The following is a 27,029-nucleotide window of genomic DNA, read 5'->3' as shown; positions in this document are numbered from 1 at the left end:
TAGTCAAATAAGACACAACCTTTGGCCTCCAGAACTCATGTTTGAGCAGGGAAGACAGACTAATAAATTTCTATGATATAAGGTAGTAAGTAGTATAATTGAATTATATATAAAGTGCTCTGGGACTATAAATAGGGAACCAGTTGTGTCCAGGCAGGTGAGAAAAAGTTACAGAGGTGATGATCTTTGAGCAGGGCCTGGAAAGACAGTAGAAGTTTGTTCAGTAAACAAATAGGGATGCCAAGACTTGGAAACAATCTAAGTGCCCATCAACGGATGAATGGATAAAGAAGACGTGTTATGGATATACAATGGAGTACCACTCAGTCATAAAAAAGATGAAATCTTGCCATTTGTGACAACATGGATGGACCTTGAGGGTATTATGCTGAGTGAAATAAGTCAGATGGAGAAAGACAAATACCATGTGATTTCACTCATATGGGGAAGATAAAACAACAACAAACAAACACATAGATACAGAGAACAGATTTATGGTTACCAGAGTCGGGGGGAAGGGCAAAAGGGGTAAAGGGGGACGTTGTGTATGGTGATGGATGGAAACTAGACTTTTGGTGGTGAGCACAATACAGTCTATACAGAAAGCGAAATATGATGATGTACACTTGAAATCTGTATAATGTTATGAACCAATGTGATCTCAATAAATAAATAAATGATAATAATAAAAAAATTGAATAGGGAAGTGACTTTCCAAGTGAAAGGAGAGTCTCAAGCAAAGGCACAGGACATGGAAGTGCATGGCATTCTAGGGGAACAAGAAGTAGTCTGAAATGACTAAAGAGAATGGGATGACAGAATGAAGATGGATGGTGCAATAGAGGTAACGATTGTCAGAAACTGAAGACAGAGATTTTGTTACACTAGACTGGAGAGGCGGTATAGTGTGATGGTTAAAAGTGTGGAGTTGCGAGTCAGACTCCCTGGGTCCAAATCCCATCTCTGCCACTTACCATCTCTGCCACTTACTAGGTGTTTGGCCTTGAGCAAGTCACTTACTCTCTCAGTTTTCCTTATCTGTAAATTGGAGCTAATAGTATCTCCCGCATAGGGTTGTTTTGTTGATTGAGAGAGCTAGTATATATAAACTGATTCGAGCAGTGCTTGGCATATAGTGGGTGTTATGTAAAAGTTAGTCTAAGGGCTAAATTACAAGAAACAAGGCACTACACCATTGTGCACTACAGCAACAACAGCCTCAAAAGAAAAACTAAAAGTGGGAAGTAGCTAAGTCTCCTGATACTCTGGGCATGGATCCAGGGAGAACCAGATGAATCACTTATTCTAATTTGAGTAGGAGTTCCTTGAGAAGGTGAGATTGTCTGCCTTGGAAAGGTAGATCCAATTAGGGAAAGAGTGAGGAGTCTGAGAAAAAAATTAGACTGGCCAGAGTGGGACTATTTGTTCAGAATAAATGGAAGCTCTCATTGTGGCGTTCCCCCTGGAAAGTGGAAATAAAACAAAATAAGGTTGAAATTTGGCAAGTGCATTTTATTTCAGTTAAGTAAGAAACAGAAAATGGGCCGGCAGGGACCTTAGAGGATGAGAGAGGAGGCAGCAGGGTCCAGTGACAGGTATTTTGCTGGGCTTGGAGTATGTAAAGAAACCCTCTGAAGAGGGCTAGCGATTGGAAATGCAGCCTTACCTTGCTAATGAAGCACATCTGGCCCCTTGGGGTTTGATGCTCTCAAGTAACCCATTGTCTGTTCCTCAGCCTTCTAGAGCTCTGATCCTTGAATAGACTCTTGGAATGATTGTTGCTTCCCTTTGTGACTGCTCTGTGTGCTGCTGAAATGGAACTGAACCTCATCTCCCCACCCAGCCAGCTCAGGAGTTTCGCTTGACAGGACTTGGTTTGAATTCTGGTTTTACCACTTACTAGCTGTGTGATCTTGACAAGTCACTAAAATTCTCTGAGTCTCAGTTTCCCCATCTGTGAAATGGGAATAAAAATGGCTCCTATATTATAAAGTGGTTATGATAATTATGTGAAATAATTTATCTATCAAGTACTAGGTACATTAAGTGCTTTCAAGACGTAAGTTCATTTCCCCTTCCTTTCCCTTTACACTTGGGCGGCCCAAAGATCTCCTGCTCTCATTTTAGCAGGGGGCTTCATACCATCTAATGTCAGTAGTAGTAGAGCGAGAAGAAGGAGAAATTGGTACATGGAAAGGCAATGAAGAATGGTGGCTTTTTTTTCCAACCCCATGCTGGCTTTGCAGTAGAGATATTTTGATGTAGCCAGTATACCAAAGTAGGAAAGGTATTCAGATGCTGGACAGCCCAAGGTGAGAAATATCTACTAAGACATGATGACAAGTATGTGAAAATATGTCTACATATGCATATATTTAATGTGAAAATAGAGGCGCACATTCATATATTTTAAAAGTAGAAGGGAACAAGGAAAACAGAAAACACTTTTGTTAAGATGGTAGAAATATGTTGTTGTAACATTATCTTAATATTGTTGTGACTGTAGAGAGGAGTCCCCTTTCCCTGACATACTTAAATCTCCTTACCCTCTTTCCCAAAGAACAGCAGGAGGACAGGGTGCTGGAGTAAAGGGAATTGCACAGTGGGAATAACATGCCCCCATCTCATCTGTCCTTCTGCCCAGCCTTCCATTAACCATCATGATCTACCAGAGGCCGGAGAGCTTCCTTTCTGTGGTGCTTCAATGCCCTTGCATCATTAATATCATCATCTCTACCCTTCTTCTAGGAGTGGATCTTATGAGGGAGGTATGGAAGAAGTTGTGCATGCTTAGCTTCAGTCCGAACCTTTGAGAGCCAGCAGGGGACAAAGGCAGCAATCACTGTGTAATACTCTGGACTTTCTTGGCAGGTGAATACTGCTATGCATGAGGCAAAACTTATGGAAGAATGTGACGAGTTGGTAGAGATCATCCAGCAGAGGAAGCAAATGATTGCTGTCAAAATCAAAGAGACAAAGGTAAAGCACAGCGCTTCAGTGAGGCCAAGGCAGAGTTGACTTTACAAATGTCAAAGTTTCATCCCAATGATTCCAGTTTGAACTTGGATCATGAAAGCAAGAAGAAATGAGGTTGTAGGGAGGGAGGCAAAGAAGCAATGTTTGGTCTAGTGCTATGAAGCCAGTAAAAGTGATGGCAGTTCTGGGGTATTGGAAACATACTATATCTTGACCTGGTTGGTGGTTACATGGGTGTGTATATATGTGCAAAAAATCATTGAATGGTACACTTGAGATTTCGGTGCTTTATTGTATGTATGTTATAAGTCAATACAAAAAGAAAAAAGAAAAAAAGTTACGGGAGAAAGGTGGGCCAGGATTATGGAAGGACCATGAATGCCAGTATAAGGACTTGGGGCTTAATCTGAAAGGCATTAGGAAACCATTCTAGTTTCTTAGGAAGGAGAAGACTGATTGATATGGTGGGGGTGTGCAGGATAGATCAGAATGGGACGATGCTGAAGTCAGGGAAGCGAGTTATGAGGCTTATGGAATGATTCTTGGTATGAGTTGATGAAAATCTAAACCAGGGAAGTGGCAGCACAAATAGAAGGGAAAAACATAACAGGCATTGCTAAAAAGGAAGTGATGGGAATCATCAACTGATTAGATAAAAAAGATGAAGGAGAGAGGGAAGACTTCCAGACTTTTAACCTGGGAACGGAAGAATCGTGGTCAAGAAGGTCAGGTGTGAGCCTCCACGCACCTATATGGTTTTAAGCTGGTTGGTCTGCTGGTCAGTGTAGTGATTATAGGCTCGTGCTGTGTGTACAATGTGAGAAGTTGTGAGAGCCTGGAGTGATGACTTTGTGCCGTGCTGGGTGGTTCCAACTAACACAGGAATTGAAGTTTCTGAGAACTCAGATCTGTGAACACACAGGTATGCGTAAAGATACTTAAAGAAATATATACATAGAAATGTAGATAGAAAGAAAAAGGAGATACTTTTTATTAAACATGTATGTGAAAATATATTGACAATAAAATGGACACAATGGTGATCTCTGGATGGTAGGGTTTCTTTTTATACTTTTTATTTTCTAAATTTTTTATAACGAGCATGCATTGCTTTTATAATCAGAAAAATTAATGTTATCAATAAAAAGAGGAGGTAGGTAACATAGAGTCTATGACTGTGTGTGTCGCAGGGTAAGTAAGTGGTCTGTAGGTGGGAGGAGGGGTTGGCAAGACAGACATAGAGGGTAGGGTGAGAAGGTGAGTGGTTCGTACAGGGACCATGGGATATTAATAGGCCTTATTTTTAGAATCACTGCAGCAGATCTCCGTCATGTTGTTTTATCGTTTTTAATTAAGCACTTTATGTTTTATCTTATTTTACTTTTGCTAATTCCTTTAAGGTTATGAAACTGAGAAAGTTGGCACAGCAGGTTGCTAATTGCCGCCAGTGTCTTGAACGGTCAACAGTCCTCATCAACCAAGCTGAGCATATCCTGAAAGAAAATGACCAGGCACGGTTTCTCCAGTCTGCAAAAAATATTGCTGAGAGGTGAGTTCCTTATATTCTTTTGACATGCCTGCTCTTATGAAAAGGGGCCAGCTTAACGTCGCTTACTTCTGTTCAGGCATGTATGTAGCAGCTGCCACCTGAAGATTTTACCAGCTAGGTAGTTACTAAGCCTGAGTGGCAGATTGCCCTGTGGATTTCTGGCAGCCTTCTCTCCGTCTCTGCAGCCTACCAATTCTTCTAATGCACAGCCAAGCATGTGCCCTAGCTATGCAACAGCTCTCCTCTGCCCACTCAGGGCTGGAGCTTTCTATGTTGGTGTTGGAGTAGAGGTAGAGAAACTTTTGGCCACATTGATAGGTGTGTGCCCTTCCTAAGTCTACATGAAGTTTCTATGGTTTTCATTTAGTTATTCCTCATGTAAATCCTTTAGAGCAGTAATTCTTATGCTTTTATTTAGTCAGTCACCCCTTTGAAAATTTGATGAAAGTTATGAACCCTCTTCCCAAGGGAAAAAATGCATGTAAGATATATACACATAAAATTTTGCATACAATTTCAGAGGACTCATGAATCTTTAGAAATCCATCTATACACCACTTGCAAACAGTCTGAGGTCTAAAGCAAGACATCGTTCAGTCACCAAGGCTTCAAGGGGCTACAGGGGCTCATTAGGCCAGATTTGATCTCCTTATATCTCCATCTCATTCATTGAAGACTTTGGCTCCAGATTTACAGTCTTCCTTTCTATTACTTCTGGCATCATTCTGGGTGACTTTAGCAGCATCCACATGGCTGACCCATTCTGGCTTCTTGCCATCCCCTCCTCCAGTGACCTCTGCTCCACTTCATCCACCCACTTCCATGGCCCACATCCTCAACCTCGCCATCACTCAGAATTACACTTAAATCATAAATTAAAACATCTCACTTTCTAACTACAACCTCTGTACTTACAGTTGTCTGTTTTTCTTCCAGTACATCTATTCTTCACCTTCATTGGGACTTCTAAGTCCTGACTCCTACCTACCAGGTACCTACTGTTTTCACTTCTTTCTTTGGCCTATTTAGGGTCTGTGATTCCTCACTTCAGCCAATCTCTTTTCAATATCGCCAGTTCCCTTGCCCCACTCTCTTTTTATCATACCAACCTGATAAAACCCAAAACTGAATAAGCCCAGCTATTCCCACCTTTTCTCTGCCTATATTTGAGTTGCAGAACCCTGCTGGAGAAAATCACATAACCAAAGCAGTTGGTACTACTGCACCACAAATTTATGGCTTTCAGTCTCACCTGGGCCCTCGGTACTGACCTGAAATCCTTCTGTGTTGCTCTGGTCAGCTTTCTTTTTTCCTTGTCTCTATAATGGTTATTTCAAATTATCTGTACTCAACTAAAACTTCCAACCCTGCCACCTTCCTACTCATGCTCAGCAAATAACTTTACCTCTTAGTTTATAGACAGAGTGGTAGGTATGAAATGATAAATTCCTCAACTTCTCATACCAAACTGCTGGGCATAGCTACATCCACATCCGTCACTTCCACTTTCCTCCTGGTTATAATGGAAGAGATGTCTCTTCATTTGTGCTTTGGCCACATGCCTCTTTTATTTCATAGCTTCAATTTCTCCCCCTTTCTAGTTGACCTCACATCTACTTTTAAACCCACTCATGTCTCTCCTATCTAAAAAAATAATACCCACAACTTTCCTCTACCTCATACCCCCTCTAGCTATTGCCCTATTCCTCTCCTTTCCTTCATAGCAAACTTGATGAAATACTTTCCATTTCCTCACCTCTAATTTACTCTTCCTAAACATTTAAAAGTTATTTATATTAAAGTAATAATAAATTCAATAATAATAATTAAAGTACATAGTTAAAAATCAGATATTACTGATAGTTATATTGTAAGAAATAGCAGTCTTCTCCTCCCCCCCAATTTCTGTTCTTCAATAATAATAATATTGAGCATTTACTTTGTGCTGGGCATTATTCTAAGCCTTTTTAAGTATTGACTCATTATCACAAAAACCTTATGAGATAGACGCTATTATTATCCCCATTTTACAAACGAGAGAATGAGGCTCAGAGAGATTATGTGACTTGCCTAAGATCACGTAATTAGTAAGCGGGGGAGGCAGGATTCAAACCTAGGGAGTCTAGTGCCATAGTCTAGGCTTTTACAATAAATCCAAGCAATTTCACCTCTATTAGGTGTTTCTATTGGCATGACCTTTACGTTTCTAAATAACATCCTTTTATTACTATATTTTTAAAAAAATTCAGACATTACCAATTGACTTATGCAAATTTGGAAAAATTTCAGCCATTATTTCTTTAAATATTTTTTACACCACCTCCTTCCTCTCTTGCGAGGACTCCAATTACACGTATATTAGGCTGCTTGAAATTGTCCTCAGCTCACCGATGCTCTCTTCATTTTTTTTAGTCTCTTTTTGTCTGTGGGTTTCATTTTGATAGTTTCTAATGATATGTCTTCAATTTCACTAACCTTTTCTTCTGTAATGCCTAATCTTCCGTTAACCTCTCTAGTGTATTCTTCATCTCAGATATTGTAGTTTTCATCTCTAGAAGCTCAACTTGGGTCTTTTTATATCTTCCATATCTCTACTTAACATATTTAGCCTTCCCTCTAGCTTTTGAACATATGGAATACAGTTATAGTAACTGTTTTAATGTCTTATTCTAACATCTTCATCAGTTCTTGGTCAGTTTCAATTGGTTGCTTTTTCTCCTCATTATGGGTTGTATTTTCTTGCATCGTTGTGTGTCTAGTAATTTTTGGTTGGATGGTAGACATTGTGAATTTTATCTTATTGGGTGCTGTATATTTTTATATTCCTATAAATATTCTTAAGCTTTCTTTTGGGACATAGTTAAGTTACTTGAACATAGCTTGATTCTTTCAGGTCTTTTAAGATTTGTTAGATGAGTTCATAGCAGTGTTTAGTCTAGCGAAATTTTTCCCCACTGCTGAGGCAAGACCCTTCCTGAGTGCTCTACTGAGTGCCCCATGAATCATGAGATTTTCCAGTCTGGCCAATGGGAACAGACACTATTCCTGCCCCTGTGTGAGCACTAGGGATTGTTCCCTCTAATCTTTTTGGGTGACTCTTTCCCTGGCATTGGGCAGTTTGCTCACATGCATATATTGATCAATACTTTGCTGAATACTAGAAAGGAACCCTCAGAAGGTCTCCAGAATTCTCTCTGTGCAGCTTTCTTCTCTCTTGTACTCTGCCCTGTGAACTCCAGCCAACTTATCTCCCTGGACTCTCAGCTTGTGTTCTTAATTAGGGACTCCATCAGGCTCCACCAGATTTTCCCTTCATGTACCATTTTACTCCCTTAATTTTGTTGGAGCAAATTTTCCCATAGCTTCCTAAGAAAGAGTATATGGGAAGCAAATTTTTGAGAACTTTTTGTTCGAAAAAATATGTCAAATTTATTTTGACATTTGATAGGTTGAAATAAATTTCTCTTATAATTTTGAAGGCATGGCTCTATTGTCTCCTAACATCCAGTGTTGTGTTGTGAAGTCCACTGCTAGTTTGATTCTTGATCTTTTGAATATGACCTATGTTTTAAAATCTGAAGCTTTTAAGGTCTTATCTTTAATCTAGTTTTTCTGAAATTTCACCAAGATATGCCTTGGTGTGGGTCTTTTATCATTCATTTTTGTTGGGCACTAAGTGGGTCTTTCCAATCCAAGCACTACTGACTTTTAGTTCTGGGAAAATTTCTTGTATTATTTGCTAATAATTTCCTCACCTTTATTTTCTCTCTTCTCTCTTTCTGGGACTCTAATTAGTCAGATGTTGGACATCATAGATTTTGCCTCTGATTTTTGAAATCTTTTGTTTCCCATCTTTTCCATGACTTTATCTTCTTGTTCTATCATCTAAAACATTTCCTTAATTTTTCATCCAATCCTTCCATCATAATTTTAATTTCAGCATTCATATTTTTATTTGTAAGAGCTCTTTCTTGATCTTTCTTTTTTAGCATTCTGTCCTTGCTTTGTGGATACAGACTATTTGTTTATCTTTCTGAGGCTATTAATGATCATTTAAAAAGTTTTCTTCTAAACTGCATTGTCTTGGTTTCCTCCAAGTTTCTTTTCTCTGTTAGTTCGTTTTAGTTTCTGTCTTTTCCTAAATGTTTGGTAAGCTTTTGGCTGCCTGTTTAAATTTAAGCCCTAAAGGGTGACTGGAAGATCTGAGGGATTGGGAACAGTTTGTTGCTTGGTGAGCTTTGCTGTAGGATTATAAAACAGAATGCCAGATTTTTATTGAGGGGACCCCAAGTGTCAGTTCTGTAGGTGTTTTCTCTTGGGTCAGTTATCCCTGGAAGGAATCCACCAATCTCCTGCTTCTGGTGGGGGGTGAAGGGTATAAGTCTGGCTGCCACCATTCTGGGAGCCAAGCAAGGAAAGGGAGCTGAGAGTTTTAAGACGGCCTTTAGTATAGCATCAAAGCTCTGCAGAAAGGAAACCTCACCTCTCCTACTAGGATGAGGGAGCGGTAGTCTCTGATTGAGTGGATCTGGGGGTCTAGCTGTTCCTCAGGCAAACTTTCAACTGTCTGTAGCACTAAATCAGCTTGATGTTGTTGGCTGCCCAATCCAACTTTCTCTGGTCTGTTGTTGGTTACTACTCATCCACCCCTTTTTAGCTTCCAAAAATTTGTTGACAATCTCTCACTCACTGGCATCTCTTTTTCCATTCCCTTTGTCTTTGTGAGTTTATGACATTTTATTCTTTGACTGTAATTTCAGTGGGATTTCATGAAAGCAGAGATAAAACATATATTTAAACCACTGTATTTAATATCCCCACTCATTCTTCAACTCTCTGAAATGTCTTCTGCCACTACCACACTATTGAAAGTGTTCTTTCCAAGGTCACCAAATGAATACCTTGTTGCTAAATATAATAGATATTGCTTTGTTTTTTCTTACTGTTTCATCTTACCTGGTCTCTCAGTAGGATTTGTCCCTACTGACCATTTTTACTTGAAATTTCTCTGCTGTTAGCTTCAACGAACACTCCTGGTTTTCTTTCTACCTATCTGGTTTCTTTTGCCTTTGTGAGCAACTCTTCCTTGACCTATTCCTTTAATGCTATTGTTCTTTGTGATTCTGTCTTAGGTTATTCTCTTTTCCCACTACACAGTCTCCCTGTTGCAAACTTATAGCTCCTAGGGCTTCAATTACCATCTAGATATTGATGATTTCCAACTCTCTATCTAAATCTTCTTTTCATAGGCTCAGGTATAGCCTATGGGGTAGGTGGAATAGATGGCTATCTATGTGGTATGGCTTGAGAATCATCTACTCAACTTAAATGTCATTCTCAATGGTCTCTCATAGGGTCTAAAATTCGTCCCCACCATTATTTATTGTAGTGTATTAGCTGGGAGAGTTATTCCTTCCTCCTTACAAATGAAACTTATATCACTCCTAATAGAGATGAAAACATTGAGAGATAGCTAATGTTGTGTTTTGCTTAAACATAGAAACACAGACACACATGCACACGTACATATACCCCAATGTCATTTTTAACTCATCCTTAACCTTCCAGCCACTGTTAACATTTAGGAGTATAGTCTCCCAATATTTATATATGTATGTATATATTTCAAAAACATAAGGTTATGCTGTATATCCTGCATTTTACCCTATGTTTGAAACTTAACAATATATCACAAACTTTTCCTGTCATTGGATATTATCATATAACCTAATTTCCAGTGACCTGTTAGCATTTTCATCTCTTGATGTATAACACATTACTTAGCTCAGACCCCACTCTTAGACAATCAGGTTACATACAGTGTGTTGAGTGCCCTTGTAGTTGTATCTTTGTATATATCTTAGTTATTTTCTTAGTAAAAAATTTATGAAGTAAAATGCATCAAATAATATTTACATTTTAAACTGTTTTGATATTTAATGCTAAATTTGGCCTCCAAAATTTGTATCAATTTTAGTCCTAATAGAAATATGTAGGCATTATTTAATATAGGCATGAAATGCTCCTATATTGTCATTATTTATCATCTTAAATGCTATCTCATTTTAATTTATGTTCTTTGATTTATCACATAGTTTGGCTTTTTAATATACTTGTTTGCTATTTGTTTTCATGTTTTGTGAATTAACTCTGTTTTGCCTACACTCCTGTCACCACTTTACTTTTTGCTCATTCCTAGACACCTTAAAATCTGATCTGCCTCTAATTTCGACCCCTTCCAGTGCATCCACTGCAGCCAGAGTACTCTTCTTAAAACATACATTTGAGCATATCACTCCTCTGCCTAAAATGCTTCAGTGGCTCCCATTGCTCTTAGGATAAAGTACAAAGTTTGTAACATGGCCTACAAGGCCCTGCGTGACTTTGCCTAATTCTTCAGCCTTCAGGCAAGAGAGAACACACACGCATCCACAAAGTCTTTGCTCAGCTAACTCCTATTCATCGTGTATGTCATTGCTTAAAATGAAGTTCCTCTGGGGAGATTTCCCTTAGTGCCCAAGTCCCTGCCAGGTGACTCTTGTGTATACTCCACTCCCTTTGTAGCGGCACTTGTGTTGCCTCTTTATTGTCTTTCTCTTCCATGATCTGTGAGCTCTGTGAGGTCAAGGACCACAACTAACCTACCACAGTGCCTGGCACATTAGTTGTGCTCAGTAAGTATTCAATGGACGGATGGGTGGCTGGGTGGGTGGATGGATGGAAGGAAGAAAGAGAGAAGGTTGAGGAGGCTAGGGAAAATTTCATGAGCCAATTTTCTGCCTTACCTCTTGCCCTAAAGAGGTCGTGTATTCTTACTCATAAAATTCTGGAAGATTGGCTACTCAATGTGAGACCTTAAGATTGCATTGAGTTAGTCTTTCATTTGTTTATCCTGGCCTGCAGTTTATTCCTGAAACATCTCTATTTTCAGAAACAGCCAAGAACTATTGTTGGTAGATGTGTAGCAAGGTATATATGCATGAGGATGTGTATTTGTTTAACTCCTCATCCCCTTACAACTAATTCACCATGAAAGTTTTCACTCTGGTCTTCCTAGAATGAAAGATTCCTAGATTCAATGTCTCTTCCCTGCACTCTAAGCCACACGTTGTTGCCAAGTTAATGTTTCTTTCCGTTCTGTCATTTGCATGCTTAAGGATCTTCACTGGCTCTGATTCAGAAGGTCTGACACAGGCCTTAACATGTATGCTTTGCTCAAAGCTCCCCAAGATAATTCTGATGTGTAACCGTGGTTAAGAATTGCCAAAGTATATACAAATATACCTTAATTTTTTTTTAAAAGGAATTGTCTAAATGGTTAAGGGTATAGAGTTTAGAATTTAATGAACAGGGGTTCAGTTATATTTCTTTTTTTTTCTGACCCTTACTAGTTGTGACTTTGGGCAAATTAATTAACCTTTATATGTGTCGCCTTTCTTATTTACAAAATGGAAACAACATTTACTACATAGGTTATGGTAAGGAATAAATTCGATAATGTATGTAAAGTGCATGCATGGTGTCTTGTATATACTAAATGCTCAATAAATGTTAGCAGTGTGTTGTTGTTGTAATCATTCAGTTATTGATTCAACATTTATTCATATTTACTACATGTCCAACACTGTGTTAGTGACCATAGAAGATATAAGAGGTACAAAATATGAACCCTGCTCTTGAGACCCTTAGAATTAGTTGAGGAGATAAAACTAGCATAGCATTATACAATTAGAGAATAATAAAATTAAATGTAAATGTTATAAAAGATACAATAAAGTATAGCATTTAGGGGAAGGTTTTAACCTAGACCCAGCGTGCTGGCTTATTGATTAACATAAAAAAAAATAGAGGGGGAGAAAAAAAAATCTCTCAAACTGCTCTTACCAAGCCTTTGGAGGTCTTGATGCTACCAGCCAGATGGGAAATGATGCAGAGGGAAAAAAAATCCTGTATTTTCTTCTCAAAATTAAGACAGGATGGAGGGGTGTGTTTGAGGGGTGAACATATGTGAATAAATATGGTATAACTCTTAATTGGTGCCTGATGAATAAAATTTAAATGGTTTCCATTGCAAAAGCACATATATGATATTTTTCACTTAATGAATCAAGCCCTACAAGTCATTTTTTTCATGTTGTTAAACCAGAAATCAAACACTGGATAAAGCTTGCAAACCTATTTTGATGTATATTGATGTACTTTTCTCTCTTCCAGGGTCGCTATGGCAACTGCATCTTCTCAAGTTCTGATTCCAGATATCAATTTTAATGATGCCTTTGAAAACTTTGCTTTAGATTTTTCCAGAGAAAAGAAATTGCTCGAGGGGCTAGATTATTTAACAGGTGTGAAAATACTGTGCTTTCCTTACCATTTTAATCCTTTTGTTTTTGGTGTGCTTTTACTCTAAAATAATCTGAAAAGGACAATATTTATAATGAGAATGCTTTTATATCCTTTAAAATGATACACATATCTTTTTAGATACATTTTAGTTCATGTAACAAAAGAAAGGTGACTTGTCAAATATTTCTGGGGACAAAATGGGTATCCAATCCATACATAAAAGTAAAAAACAAGAAGTTGCTGATGGATTGCTCCTTACAAGACTATCAGCAATATATTATCGCTTGTTATGGGAGTAGAACTCAGGTGGCAGTTATGGAATATTAGAGAATGTCCCACGTGGGTACAGGCACCACTCAAATGGTTTTAAGGGAACTTAGGAATTAGCAGATTAGGAAGAAAAATGTCAGAAATATCTGGCTTGCAGAGAATTTTAGAAAATGAGAGATGCAACCAGCCTGTAAAAAATGCTGGCTGCCTTCAGGATTGTTGAATGATTATTTCATGAGAAAAATATGCACACACAATAACTTTGTGTTTGTAGTTACTTTTGTTAATATATTAAATAGCTGTCATTTATTGAGCATCAACTTTATGCCAGACACTGTATATTAATTTTATATCATGAATCCTCACAACAAATCTATGAGGTAATTATCATCCCCATTTTACAGATGAGGGAACTCATATTAATTTGCACTTGGCTATACTGCCAAAAATATGTAATAAAACATTTTGAAATAAAAAAATAGGTTGAAGGTCATGTAATAAGAAAACCATGTGACCACTTCGCTCTAATATCTACATATGTGTTTGTACAGGCAGAGTAGACAATTGGGCAATTATTTCAATAACTTAGGCTTTATCTTTGCCTAAAATATCTTTATCATTGAAGCAAAAGTGGTTTGGGGGAGTTTAAGGTCTCAGCACTTGGATTTAGGTTGTATAGTACATGCAATCTATAGCTTCTTATTAAGAAAACCTTCTCTTCATGAGATGTTGGGTCGGGCAGCAAGAGTAACAATTTTAAAATTCCAGAACAGAGAATATGCTTTCCTTACCCTCTTTTCCACCTTTCTTTACAGCCCCAAACCCACCATCTATCCGAGAGGAACTCTGTACTGCCTCCCATGACACCATTACAGTCCACTGGATCTCGGATGATGAGTTCAGCATCAGCTCCTATGAGCTTCAGTACACCATATTCACTGGCCAGGCTAACTTCATCAGTAAGTCATGGTGTAGTTGGGGCCTGTGGCCAGAGATAAGGAAATGTAAGGAAGCAGTAAGCTGCTCAAGATTGGCCGGGGCGCCACGAGGCAAGTGTTTGTAAGACATGTCAGGTTGTTTAGTATAGTGTTTCGTAGACAGTGTAAGCTCCCTTAGGGCATTGCAAAGACCTTACTGATGGGTGACAAGCAAGTTGTGTATTTCTTTGCTGGGCAGTCACTGGGGACACTCCCATTTGTTTATGTAATCTTTAGCCTTTCCTCAGTTAATCCATGTCACTCCACTCTCCCAAGTCAGAACACAGCTCGGAAGTCATTCCTGGGTAGATAAGCCACCATCATTGCTGATTCTGTGTGTGTGAACATCTCTCTCCTTGACTCTTCTTCCACTTCATTGTCATGGTAAAGTACATTATGTTCAAAGACTACTACTTCCTTTACTGTACCCATTTGTATCAGTGAATATAGTGACAAGCCTCCTGCCTCTGTCACTCTTCCCTTTAACTCTTCTCCCTTTACCCCTTCTCTCTTTCCTCCAAGAATTACACCAAATATAAAAACGTGTCGGTGGGCCATAAAATGAAAGATATTCCAAAAGCAGTCATTTAGCTTACGTGTTATGGTTCAACCTTCTGATGAATTGGAGTAAGACAAGGCAGAGTAGGAACTTAATTCATTGATTGCCAGACAAGAAGGGTCAAGCTGCAAGTTTCCCTCAATGTGTTGGAGAAAAATGGCAATGAAAGCAGAATTAAAGCTGGATTCAAGGGGCCGGCCCTGTGGCTTGGTGGTTAAGTGCGCACGCTGCAATGCTGGTGGCCCGGGTTCGGATCCCGGGTGCGCATCGAGGCACCACTTCTCCGTCCATCCTGAGGCCGAGTCCCACATACAGCAACTAGAAGGATGTGCAGCTATGACATACAACTATCTACTGGGGCTTTGGGGGGAAAAAATAAAATAAATAAAATCTTTAAAAAAAAAAAAAAAAAAAAGCTGGATTCAAGACTGGAACTGATTCCCACTCTAAGATTGCATCTGCATAGCTGCAAATTAGTATTTTCTTTTACTTTGTTTTTGTGCTTCTGTGTCTGACTTCATAGGCCCACATGAGAGGAGTTTTTCCAATGAAACCCTCCTGATAGGCTTCCTTTTCCTGTTTTGTGACAATTCTGTGCCACGTGGTGGGGTGGAGAGGTGAGAGGACATTTGGGGTCAAACTCTAAAAAACACTTGCCTTGTGCAGCTCCCATCTAACCCACTTGGCCTGGGTAGCTGTGTTCTTGGGTGTTTCTTCAGGTTGTGAAGTCATAAACACTAAGGCCTCCCCCTACATGACTTGTCTGCACTTGTCTCTCCTGCTCTGGGAAGTCTTAGAGCCAGCAATTGTGCTTCTCCTTCCTGATATGGGGAGAGCAGTGGTATCCTGGGAGTTGAGAATAAGTCCAAGAAGTGACAAAGATCTAATGGCTGTCACTTCTATTTTCAAGGAAACGTAGTCCTTTGTAAAGAAAAGCTTAAAGGATAATTCTTTTTTTGTGTGTGTGTGAGGAAGATCAGCCCTGAGCTAACATCAGTGCTAATCCTCCTCTTTTTGCTGAGGAAGACCTGCTCTGAGCTAACATCTATTGCCAATCCTCCTCCTTTTTTTTCCCCCCAAAGCCCCAGTAGATAGTTGTATGTCATAGTTGCACATCCTTCTAGTTGCTGTATGTGGGGCACAACCTCAGCATGGCCGGAGAATCGGTGCGTCGGGATCTGAACCCGGGCCGCCAGTAGCGGAGCACACACACTCAACCGCTGAGCCACGGGGCCGGCCCTTAAAGGATAATTCTTAATAGCAATAGGATCATAGCTTCTTAGAATTAGAAGAGACCTTAGAAGTCATCTAGTTTAATCTTCTTCCCTTCTACCAGACACCCAGTAGATGATCGTCGTGTCTCTGCTTGATTATTTCTAGTGAGGAGTAGCTCACTTTTAACAAAACAGCCCATTCAATTGTGCAGCTATAAATAATTGTCAGTGATTCCTTATAAAAGGCCTAACTCTTCCTCTTCCTAGTAAATAATAATGACAATAATAATTTACATGTGTATTATGCTTTGCCATTTACAAACACTCCAACATGCATTATCTCATTTAGTCCTCATGAGTTCTTACTTAGCCTTATGAAATAGATAATATTAATTCTGTTTTATAGATGAAGAAACCGAGGCTCAAGTTAAATGAGTTGCCCAAGGTCACAGAGCTACAAACTGTTGGAGTCAAAATTTGAACCCAAGCCTGTCAGACATCAAGCTTAATGCTCCTTGAATTAAAGTACAGCTACCAATTAGTCCTAGTCCTGTCCTTTGTGCCTCACTAACAAACCTGATCCATCTTTCACATGACAGTTCTTCATTGTCCCACTGCAGAAGACAGCTGGATTATTTCTCTTGTACATTAGCTGGTGCCCCCCTGCCCCATACTTGTATTCCAGGAGCCATGTTGACTACTGAGTGAAAACTGAGCATACAGTCAGCTGAAATCCCCAGGTATTCCAAATCCTGTTCCTATACAGTTGAGTGTCTAAACTAAATACAACACTTTGAATTTATCCCTATTACATTTTATCTGGTTAGCTTTGGCTCCTCAGTCCAGCCTGCCAAAATCTTTTTGAATCCAATCTCTGCCTTCCGTTTACTTTTCCCCCCAGCCTGCTTTCTATGTCTTCCTCCGATCACTGATAGAAAAGTGGAATGGGACAGGGACAAGGGCAGAGCCCTGAAGCAAAATTTTGGATGGTAATGGGCAGATAAGATGAAACTATTTTACTAGGAATAAATATTTATGAAGATTCATCCCAGAGGCCTGCCAGTCTGGCCTGCCACTGTTGACTGAACCTTGGTTCTGAGAGCTGCTTTCCCTTCAAGTTTTTCCACATTTTCTCTTTTTTTAAGCCACTTTAGTGAGGTGCAATTGACATACAAAAGGTTGTCCATCAACAGATGAATGGATAAAGAAAATGTGGTATATACATACAATGGAATGTTATTGAGCCTTAAAAAAGAAGAAAATTCTGCCAATTGTGACAACATGGATGAATCTGGAGGACATTATGTGAAGTGAGATAAGCCAGACACAGAAGGACAAATACTATATGATACTACTTATTTCAGGAATCTTAAAATAGTCAAACTCCACATTTTCTTTAACCAGAAATTTCTTCCCTGTTGGTTAGAATTTTGTCTGGAAAAGTAGTTCCCCTTATTTTTTTTTCAACTGTTTTCCTTCATTTTTAACTTTCTCCACATCTCATCTATGATTTGAAATGGTCACAAGCCAATAATGTTTCAGATGATGCTGTTAACTGAATAAGAATTTCAACAGATGTTTGGATGACTGTCTTCCCCATTACTGTATATCTTTCCTCTGTTTCAATTTGGTGTTTTGTGTTATGAAAGCACTGGCTATAACCTCTGTCTGGCCAGGTAGTCTGTAACATACTGCCGCAAAGATATAACTTTTGTTTCCCCTCCTTTTCATTCTCATGCAGATGCTTTCCACCACACATTTCCACTCAGGTTCATGGATTTCCATATTGTGGTCTTTCCCTTTTGAACAATATATCCTTCCATTACCATAATTTAATTATAAATCTCATTTCACCAAGTCTCAGTGATACCCAGAGGATCATATATTTATCTTTTTAAAATTTGGAAATGTCTTCAAAATTACAGAAATTTTCAAGACTAGCACAAACAACACCCATATACTTTTTCCCCAGATTCGCCTATTGTTAATATTTTGCCCGATTTCCTTTATCATTTGCTAGCATTCTCTATGTCTGTCCCTTTTTTTGGAACCATTTGAGAGTAAATTGCATACATCATGGCCTTTCACTCCTAAATTCTTCAGTGTATGTTTCCTAAGAATAAGGAAATTCTCTTACATAACCACGGTACAGTTATCAACTTCCAGAGATTTAACACTGATGCAATACTTTTATCTAATCCACCATTCATATTCCACTCTTGACTGCTGACCTGCTAATATCCTTTATAACGTATGAAGGACCCAATATTGTCCTTTACAGACTAAGATCAGGTATTGCATTTGTCATATCTCTAGCCTTCTTTAATCTGGAACATTTCCTAAGCCTTTCTTTGTCTTTAATGACATTTACATGTTTTTTTTTTTTCTTTTTGAGGAAGATCGTCCCTGAGCTAACATCTGCCAATCCTCCTCTTTTTGCTGAGGAAGACTGGCCCTGGGCTAACATCTGTGCCCATCTTCCTCCACTTTATATGGGACGCCACCACAGCATGGCTTGACAAGCAGTGCGTCGGTGTGCGCCCGGGATCCGAACCGGCGAACCCTGGGCCACCACAGCGGAGCGTGTGCTCTTAACTGCTTGCGCCACCGGGTCGGCCCCAGACATTACAGTTTTAAAAGTGCCCTTTTATTTCTTTATTATAATGTTCTTTCCTTTGGGTTTGCCTCAGGTTTCCTCACTATTATATTCAAATTATGCATTCATGGCTGGAATACTACGTAAGAGGTGTTGTGTCCTCTTTAGGACATCACATCTGGAGGCACATGATGTCCACTTCCCCTTCACTGGTGGTGCTGATTTTGATCACCTGGTCAAAGGTGTTGCCTGATTTCTTCACTGTATAGTTACTCTTCTTCCTTTTGCAACTAGTAAGCATTCTGTGTGGTGATACTTTAAGACTATGAAAATATCCTGCTTCCTCACCAAACCCATCCCACCCTCATTCTTGTTTTAGCATCAGTCAGTAATTCTTGCCTGATCCAATATTTACTCTGACGATTGCAAAATGATAATTTTTTTTTTTTTTGTGAGGAATATCGGCCCTGAGCTAACATCCGATGCCAATCCTCCTCTTTTTTGATGAGGAAGACTGGCCCTGGGCTAACATCTGTGCCCATCTTCCTCCACTTTATGTGGGACGCCGCCACAGCATGGCTTGACAAGCGGTGCATCGGTGCGCACCCGGATCCGAACTGGCGGACCCCAGGCCGCCGCAGCGGAGCGTGCGCACTTAACTGCTTGCGCCACCGGACTGGCCCCCAAATGATGATTTTTTAACTGAGCGTTCCCTCCCGTGTTTACAAGTTGGCACTTGGCATTTTACTGTAAGCAAAAGCCCCACCCTCCATTTGTTTATTTATTTATCTACTTATCATTATGGACTCATGAATTCTTTTTTTTTTCAGTGGTTTATACTTTTTTACTGCGCTAACTTATTTTGGTGCTTAAATTGCCCAGATTTAGCCAGTGGGAGCCTTTTAAGCTGACTCCAGAGTCTTTATATTCATTCTCCCATCATTTTTTGGAGCACTTCCTTACTTTCCAGGATAATAAAAGGTTCTAGGCTCATTTTGACTATATCCTGCCCCAGCCTTGAAATCAGCCATTTTTCCAAGGAACCTGCTTCCTTTTAGTGTGAGAATGGTATTAGAGACCAAGACCTGGGTACTAGAAATACACACATACACCCACGTATGTATCCGTATGCACACATGACACACACACTTGACATATGTGCGCATATGTACGCACATAAATATACATATATATATTTTAGAAATCATGAGTTCATACCAATACCTCCATTCCAGTCCATCCCCACAGGTTCTTTCCTGTCTTCTCCCATTCCACATTTGTATGTTCCTACTTCCACAATGAGAACCCTGGCTCCCCACAACATCAACACATTACTCATTTGCTCAATCCTGTAATACATCTAAAATAGTTTCAGAATTACTTTGCCCATACCACTACAAAAACAAACAGTAATTCAGGATTTGTCTGCAGTTCTCCCCCTGCCCCCATCCTCTTGGTGTGGTTGTTTTTCATTTGCAATGCACTTGGGTTCATTTGTTTCAGTTTGCCTTCAGTTTTAGTCCCCAGTCTTCCCATTCATATTGATTTCATTTTAATTTTTTGAATTTGTAAAACAACAGTATGTTTCCAAAAGGGAAAACTATGAAGTATACTCAGAGAAGTGTCAGTCTCTCTCATATCTTTTTAATCCCGTTCCCCCACCCCTATCCCTTGTAAGTAACCAACTTATTATTTTCTGGGTTTTTCTTCCTGTTATTGTTGTTTTGTAAATCCAAGCAAATATATGTATGTTTTCTTATTTGTCTGTCTTTCTTGCAAAAAAGGTAGCATGCTTTATATGCTTTTACAATTTGCTTTTTTTCTAGGAAGATTGGACCTGTGCTAACATCTGTTGCCAATCTTCCTCTTTTTTTTTTTCTTTTTTCTCCCCAAAGCCCAGGTACATAGTTGTGTATCATAGTTTTAGAGTTGTAGTTGTTCTATATGTGACACCACCTCAGCATGGCTTGATGAGTGGTGAGTACATCCACGTCCAGGATCTGAACCGGGAAACCCCGGGCTGCTGAAGCAGAATGCGCGAACTTAACCCCTACGCCACTGGGCCGGCCCCTACAATTTGCTTTTTTCAATTAATAATATGCCCTGGAAATCACTCCATGTCAGTTCATAGAGATCTTCCACAATCTTTTGTTTTGTTTTATTTTTGTTGAGGAAGATTCACCCTCAGCTAACATCTGTTGCCAATCTTACTCTTTTTGGTTGAGGAAGATCCACCCTCAGCTAACATCTGTGCCAATATTCTTCCATTTTGTGTGGGTTGCCGCCAGAGCATGGCTGACGAGTGGTGTAGGTCTGCGCCCAGGATCGGAACCCGCGAACCTGGGCTGCTGAAGTGGAGCATGCCGAACTTAACCACTATGCTACAGGGCCGGCTCCCTCGTCATTCTTTTTTTTTACAGCTACATGGTACTTCATTGTTAAGTTTGTTATGTTTTATGTTTTGTATTGTTGGGAGTATATCTGGAAGATCATTTATTTTTGTATTTGTATTGAAATTTCATGCACAATTTATGATTCATACTGTGCATTGGTATGTAGACAGCCAAGCCCTCAAACATTGTTCCTGGCCCTTATCCTTCTTGTCTTTTCCTAAGAATCACTGAGCATCTCCACCAATTATTCTTCTTTCTATAGCATATCTATTTGCCCTCCATTATGCTTCTTTTCCTAGTTTTAATTTAGATTTTTTTAACCTCCCCCCAAATTAATTATAAAACCCTCATGATCAAATCACTTTCAAAACACTCATTATTATTTTCAATTTTTAACCTCACTAAACCATTTACTAGAGTTGCATAGAAGTGACTAAATTTACTGCTCATTTTCCTTGCCCTTTCTCTTTTAGCCTCTGGTAGAATTGTGGTTAAAAAGCTGTAAACCAACTGAAAAAAAGAGAGAAGTCTAGATCATCCACAAACTAGAATGTCGATCTTTCTTTTACGAAAAGTTAGCCAAGTACATGTTTTTAATTATGTACATTTTTCTCTGTTTAAGTCAATGTTTATGGTCTAAAGAGTTTCAAAAGCAGAAACCTAGATCTCTGATCCCTTTCCCTACTTGAGAGGGAAGAAAGTTCCAGACAACAATGTGTTCCTGGACCACCCAACTTCAAATGAGTTTTGGAATCAGAACCAAGAAGGGGTACAAGTGGGTAGTGTCAAGTGACGAGATGCTATTTTGCTTTGGTTATCATGGCATCTCCTGGCTTCCCTATGATACCTTAGAGCCCAGCTAGTTTTGGAAGTAAGGGTGAGGATGGGGTGGGAGAGTTTAGTCAATGAGCCCTGAAAGGTTCACTACCTTGCAGAGACAAAGGAACATTGTTATTCACCTTATGAATTGTGATGTAGTGGAGAGAACACTGGACTAGGATTAAGGAGACCAGGGTTCTGCTCTCAGCACCATCACCAGCTATCTGTGGCCTTGGGGAAGTCACTTCTCTTCTCTTGATCTTAGTTTCCCATTTGTAAAATTATGGAAATATAGCGTCTAGGTGTCCTTTCGGCTTGGAGATTCCATGTTCCTGTGCTCTGCACAGGACCTCTCCATCCATACGAGGCCAGACTCAGCTCTCAGAAGATTGGACCTTTGGGGTAAAGATCTAGAGACTCCATAAAAGAGATGATTCTGTGATTTTGTATAGTAGCTTTTCCTGTATTATTTGGCAGAAAATTGAAATAACCTAACTTTCACTGGTGGTTACATTCAATTACCAGAAGTGAGGAGCCTCGCATAAGCCTGGATCCATGGGAGAAAAGAAGTAGAGGAGGTTCATCTCACTATGTGTTCCAGGACTCAAAAGAAAACAAAATGAAATTCACTTTTGGGAGGGCTTATGATGAATTTTCAGTGTGCTGCTCATCCTGTCTCTATTACCTGCTGGTTAACATCCTTGTCTTTCCCCATGTTACAGGCCTGTATAATTCAGTGGATAGCTGGATGATTGTACCCAACATTAAACAGAACCATTACACAGTGCACGGACTCCAGAGTGGGACACGCTACATCTTCATTGTTAAAGCCATAAACCAAGCAGGCAGCCGGAACAGTGAACCTACCCGCCTAAAAACAAACAGTATGTTATGGTGATTCCGAAAGGAGAGATCACTTTTTCCCTCCATGCTAGGGAGTACACTCAGCCCGAGCAGGCACCCACGGCAGTGCAAGAGAGCAGAGGTACCCGGTAGAGGAACTTTGTAGTTTGTGCTTTGGGCAAAGGGTTTCTTCGTGCCCCTGGGAGATAATGTGGACACAGAGATATATATAAAATAGCTGGTGCCTTGGGAGGATATTAGTGAAGGGTTTTTCTTTGCACCCCACCCACTTCCATGCTTGGGGGACAGTTGAGTAAAAGAATACTATTTGTGATAATCTGGTAAAATCCTACTGCAGAGAAACCATACCTGCTAGGAATGCTTTTGACTGCAAGTGACAGAAAATTCAACTAACTTAGCTTAACAAATAGTTAGTAGCTTAAGCAAAGCACTTTTTTCTCTCTATCACATAGCAAGAAGTTTGAAGGTAGGTGGTTCAGGGCCGGTGCAGTAGCTCTGTGATATCATAAAAGACCCAGGCTCCTTCTCCCTTTGTGTATTGGCTTATTGCCACATGGTCACAACATGGCCACTGCAATCTCTAGATGTAATATTTCCTTTCAAGGTAGGAAGAAGGGGGAAAGGGTTGGTATACATGATGGTTATCCCTTTTATCAGAAAACAAGCACTTTCCCAGAAGCTTTCCCCACCATGTCTGACTTCTGCTTCTATCTGCTTCCATCTTATTAGCCACTCCTAGCAGCACGGGAAGCTAGGGGCTTAAGTACTTAGCTTTTCTAGCCTCTATAGTGAAAGTGGGTAAGAGAGAAAAAGTAGGGAATGGGTGTTGTGTTCGCCAATGGTGTCTGCCACAGACTCATTTTGTATAATACAGCTCTTGCCATACCCAGCAATTGGCTCCTAATAACTGGTTTTGTCCTATGACTTGTTGTGAATGATCCCACACAACAAATATTTTCTCTAATCATTGATGATGCAACAATCACTCTAACAAATTTACCTAATTATATATTATTTACATCTCAGTTTTAAGAGGGCAAAACATTGTCCCATTGCTGAGTTATTCTCAGTTCTTTTTTTTTTAAATTTTTTATTTATTCAGTTCTTTTTTTGATCTGCCACTAAGCAGCAATTATCTCATCAATTCCCTCACTTTGTATCACCTCAAACACTCCTTCCCCTAAAATCTGCTCAAGTCCCAGACTACCCAATGAAATAAAGCAAAGTACAAAACATATTTTGGAACGTGAGACCCTGACAGCCCCCTTTTAAGTTGATAATATATGAAGAGGGGACAGCTTTTTCTTATTTTATTAAAAACAGAGGCTTCTGGCCTGCTTTCTTAATATAATCTGAACAGCAACCAACTTGCACTGACCCAAGAATGATCCTCATATGGAGGCTCCTCTGGTAGTGATGGTCCTGAAGGACGAATTCTTAAACACTTCCTCATGCATTTTCTTTTTTCTGCTTTTTTCAGGCCAACCCTTTAAACTGGATCCCAAAATGACTCACAAGAAGTTGAAGATCTCCAATGATGGATTGCAGATGGAGAAGGATGAAAGCTCTCTGAAGAAGAGCCATACCCCAGAGAGGTTTAGTGGCACAGGGTGCTATGGGGCGGCAGGAAATATATTCATTGACAGTGGCTGCCACTACTGGGAGGTGGTCATGGGTTCCTCGACGTGGTGAGTGGAGCCTACTTCTCTTTTCTCTTCTCTCCCCTGTTGTTAGGTTCCTGGGAGGTTCAGTTCTGTAGCACAAACATAATACCAGTAAGTCAAAGTTAAAAGGCATGCGATGAAAACCACTCCTAGAAAACTTTGCCAGTGTTTTCTAATAAAAATCATGGAAAACATACTGAGCTAGGAATTGGAAACTACTACATCACTCTAATTGCTAACTTTTTAAAGCTCTAGTGGTATCAACATTATGGATCTAAATGTAAACTATTTAAGGAAGAAACATGTATTCTGTTTCTTCTATATCCCGTATGGTGTCTAGCACAACCCAGATCATTAGTAAATGTTTATTTCTCTCTCCTTTCTGCTGTCTCACAGGTATGCAATTGGCATTGCCTACAAATCAGCTCCCAAGAATGAATGGATCGGCAAGAATGCTTCCTCCTGGGTCTTCTCTCGATGCAATAGTAACTTCGTCGTGAGACATAACAACAAGGAGATGCTGGTGGATGTGCCTCCGCAGTTGAAGCGTCTGGGTGTCCTTCTGGATTATGACAACAACATGCTGTCTTTCTATGACCCAGCTAACTCTCTCCATCTTCATACTTTTGATGTGACCTTCATTCTTCCAGTTTGTCCAACATTCACAATCTGGAACAAATCCCTAATGATCCTGTCTGGCTTGCCTGCCCCAGATTTTATTGATTACCCCGAGCGGCAGGAATGCAACTGCAGGCCTCAAGAATCCCCTTATGTTTCTGGGATGAAAGCTTGCCATTAAGTTTCAACAGAGCATATAATTCACTGGCTCTCCAGTTCAGCAGTTCTTCCCCTCCTAAACCTCAGTTAGTGTCCAATATCCGAGATACAAAAATAAAGTTCATTTGAAGCATCCAAAATAACTAGATATTATAGATTTAATTTTTGTGCATTAAAACTTGTATTTGAGTTTAATGTATTGAGTTTCTCAGAACAAATTATCTGAGTAGTGTGCGTTCAAGCCATTGGAGAAGGAATTTAATGAATGCCTCTCGTCATTGGAGAATTAAAAATTCCCAGTGATTTAGGAGTATAAATGATATTGGAAGCAATTAGGGTAATTCTAGGTACATAATGTAGAAAGATGCTCTGAACAAGGGGCTAGCCAGCCAGAAAGGGAGGGGTGTCAGCCTTTCTAGTACTGGCCAATTTGGCCAAGTAGAATTTTGAAATGTCAAATGATCACATATTATATGTAGCTTTTGATAAAAACCTAAAATCAAGGATTTATTATAAAGGAAACGTATGTGTATATATAATATATATATATAAAATGAATAAATAATATGTATTATATATTCATTTTATAATTATATATACATAATAAACTTTTTAATTTGCTCATTTGAGTGAGAAATATACTAGAAGGGAAAATAAATTATACCATCCATTTTTGTCCCCTAAAGGGAACATCAAAATCAGTTAACATTTCTCCCCTTCCTCCATTTATCCCTCCCTCCCTCCTGTCACACACACATATACATGCAATAATGACATAGATGGTGGGAAGAGCTCTAGGTTGGATTAGGAAATATTGGGGGACAAGATTGCACAAGAGATGCTATTGCTGGATAGAAAATTGATCCAGGTAGAAGTGTTATATGTAGCAGTTTCATTGAGGCTACCTAAAGGAGGAGATTCGCCTGAATTGTTAAAGATTCCATCACAGAATATTTCAAAGAAATATAGTTTTATTACTCTCAAGTGCATACAGTTACTAGAATTAGGCTAAAAAAAAAAGAGTTGCCTAATGGAGGTTCTTTATGAACCTGCTTTATTTACTTAGTAAGAATGGAGTGTTATAGATGCAAGAACTATTTGCACATAAATGTACTTGTATTTTCAGATAAAACACTTCTAAAGTGCTTAAGAATGCCTGAGAACAGTTTGTTCTTAACCTGTTCTTAAACAGGTTAAATAATCATTCCTCTTGCAGTCTTGTTTACACTGTTCATCTGCTTAGCCAACACTTCATGGCAAATGCAGATGTAAGCTTCATCCCAGTCCTCATCACTATCGGTGAAGGGAATCAAGCTGTATGGTCTGCGTTTTTGTCAGTTCCACAGCAGGGAGTGGGGACGTCAGAACCAGAGCTTTCTCCTTTCCAGGAGCTAAGTCTGCTTCAAGGACTCTACTTCTTGGGAGTTGTGAAAATATTACTGTTGTACAAAGTGGTAGCTGTAACAAGCCCCCAGATTGGAGCCGTGAAACGATGCCCAACTTCTCCCCTCTTCCTTTCCACCACCATGGTGGATGTTCTTCATTAATTCATTCAACAAACTACTAGATGCCAGGTACCACGCTATTGCTGACATACTGATAAAACACAGTCCCTGCTGTCAAACGGCTTACTATTCTGTAGGAGAGACAAAGTATCTATATAAATCCCCAAAATTACAGTTTTGTATTGTTTGTTCACCTCACGTGGAAAGCAGGACTGATGCAGATACAGATGGCAGTCTCCAACTTACCTATCTAGTGGCCAAGTCAGCTTTTTGGTTTTAAAAGCCATATGTACTTCTAATCAGGAAATGAGCAACCTCATTAAGATTCAGCAGTGCTGGGAAATAGTTGCTGTAATGGGAAGCTCATAGCCTTTGGACTAACATAATCCTAGTTCCTCTGCCATTTAGTAGCAGTGTGACCTAGGGCAAGTACTTCACTTCTCTGAGCCTCTGTTTCCTCTTCTGTAAAATAATACCTACCTCATGAGGCTGTTGCAAAGATTTAAATAGATAGCACATGTAA

The 27,029-nt window shown here is 39.5% G+C and overlaps 1 protein-coding gene across 3 annotated transcripts in view; it reads left to right on the top strand.

The window, feature by feature from the left end:
• Positions 1-25,517, top strand: part of MID2 (midline 2) — an 82,396-nt gene extending 56,879 nt beyond the window's left edge. For 2 of the 3 annotated variants that reach the window (XM_004440463.3, XM_087427366.1), the window contains exons 4-10: positions 2,872-2,979; positions 4,377-4,525; positions 12,740-12,867; positions 13,954-14,097; positions 22,419-22,580; positions 24,041-24,248; positions 24,621-25,517. In XM_004440463.3, the coding sequence (XP_004440520.1) occupies positions 2,872-2,979; positions 4,377-4,525; positions 12,740-12,867; positions 13,954-14,097; positions 22,419-22,580; positions 24,041-24,248; positions 24,621-25,023 (1,302 nt within the window). In that variant the 3' untranslated portion in view covers positions 25,024-25,517. The remainder of the gene's footprint in view (positions 1-2,871; positions 2,980-4,376; positions 4,526-12,739; positions 12,868-13,953; positions 14,098-22,418; positions 22,581-24,040; positions 24,249-24,620) is intronic. The other variant, XM_087427367.1, reaches the window with a different exon arrangement.
• The last annotated feature ends 1,512 nt before the right edge of the window (positions 25,518-27,029 follow it).

This window comes from Ceratotherium simum, chromosome X (assembly GCF_057802395.1).
Source record: "Ceratotherium simum simum isolate JZ-2026a chromosome X, ASM5780239v1, whole genome shotgun sequence".
NCBI classification, from domain to species: Eukaryota; Metazoa; Chordata; class Mammalia; order Perissodactyla; family Rhinocerotidae; genus Ceratotherium; species Ceratotherium simum.
The sequence above is the reverse complement of the archived record's forward strand: the minus strand, read 5'-3'. Positions and strand labels throughout refer to the sequence as shown.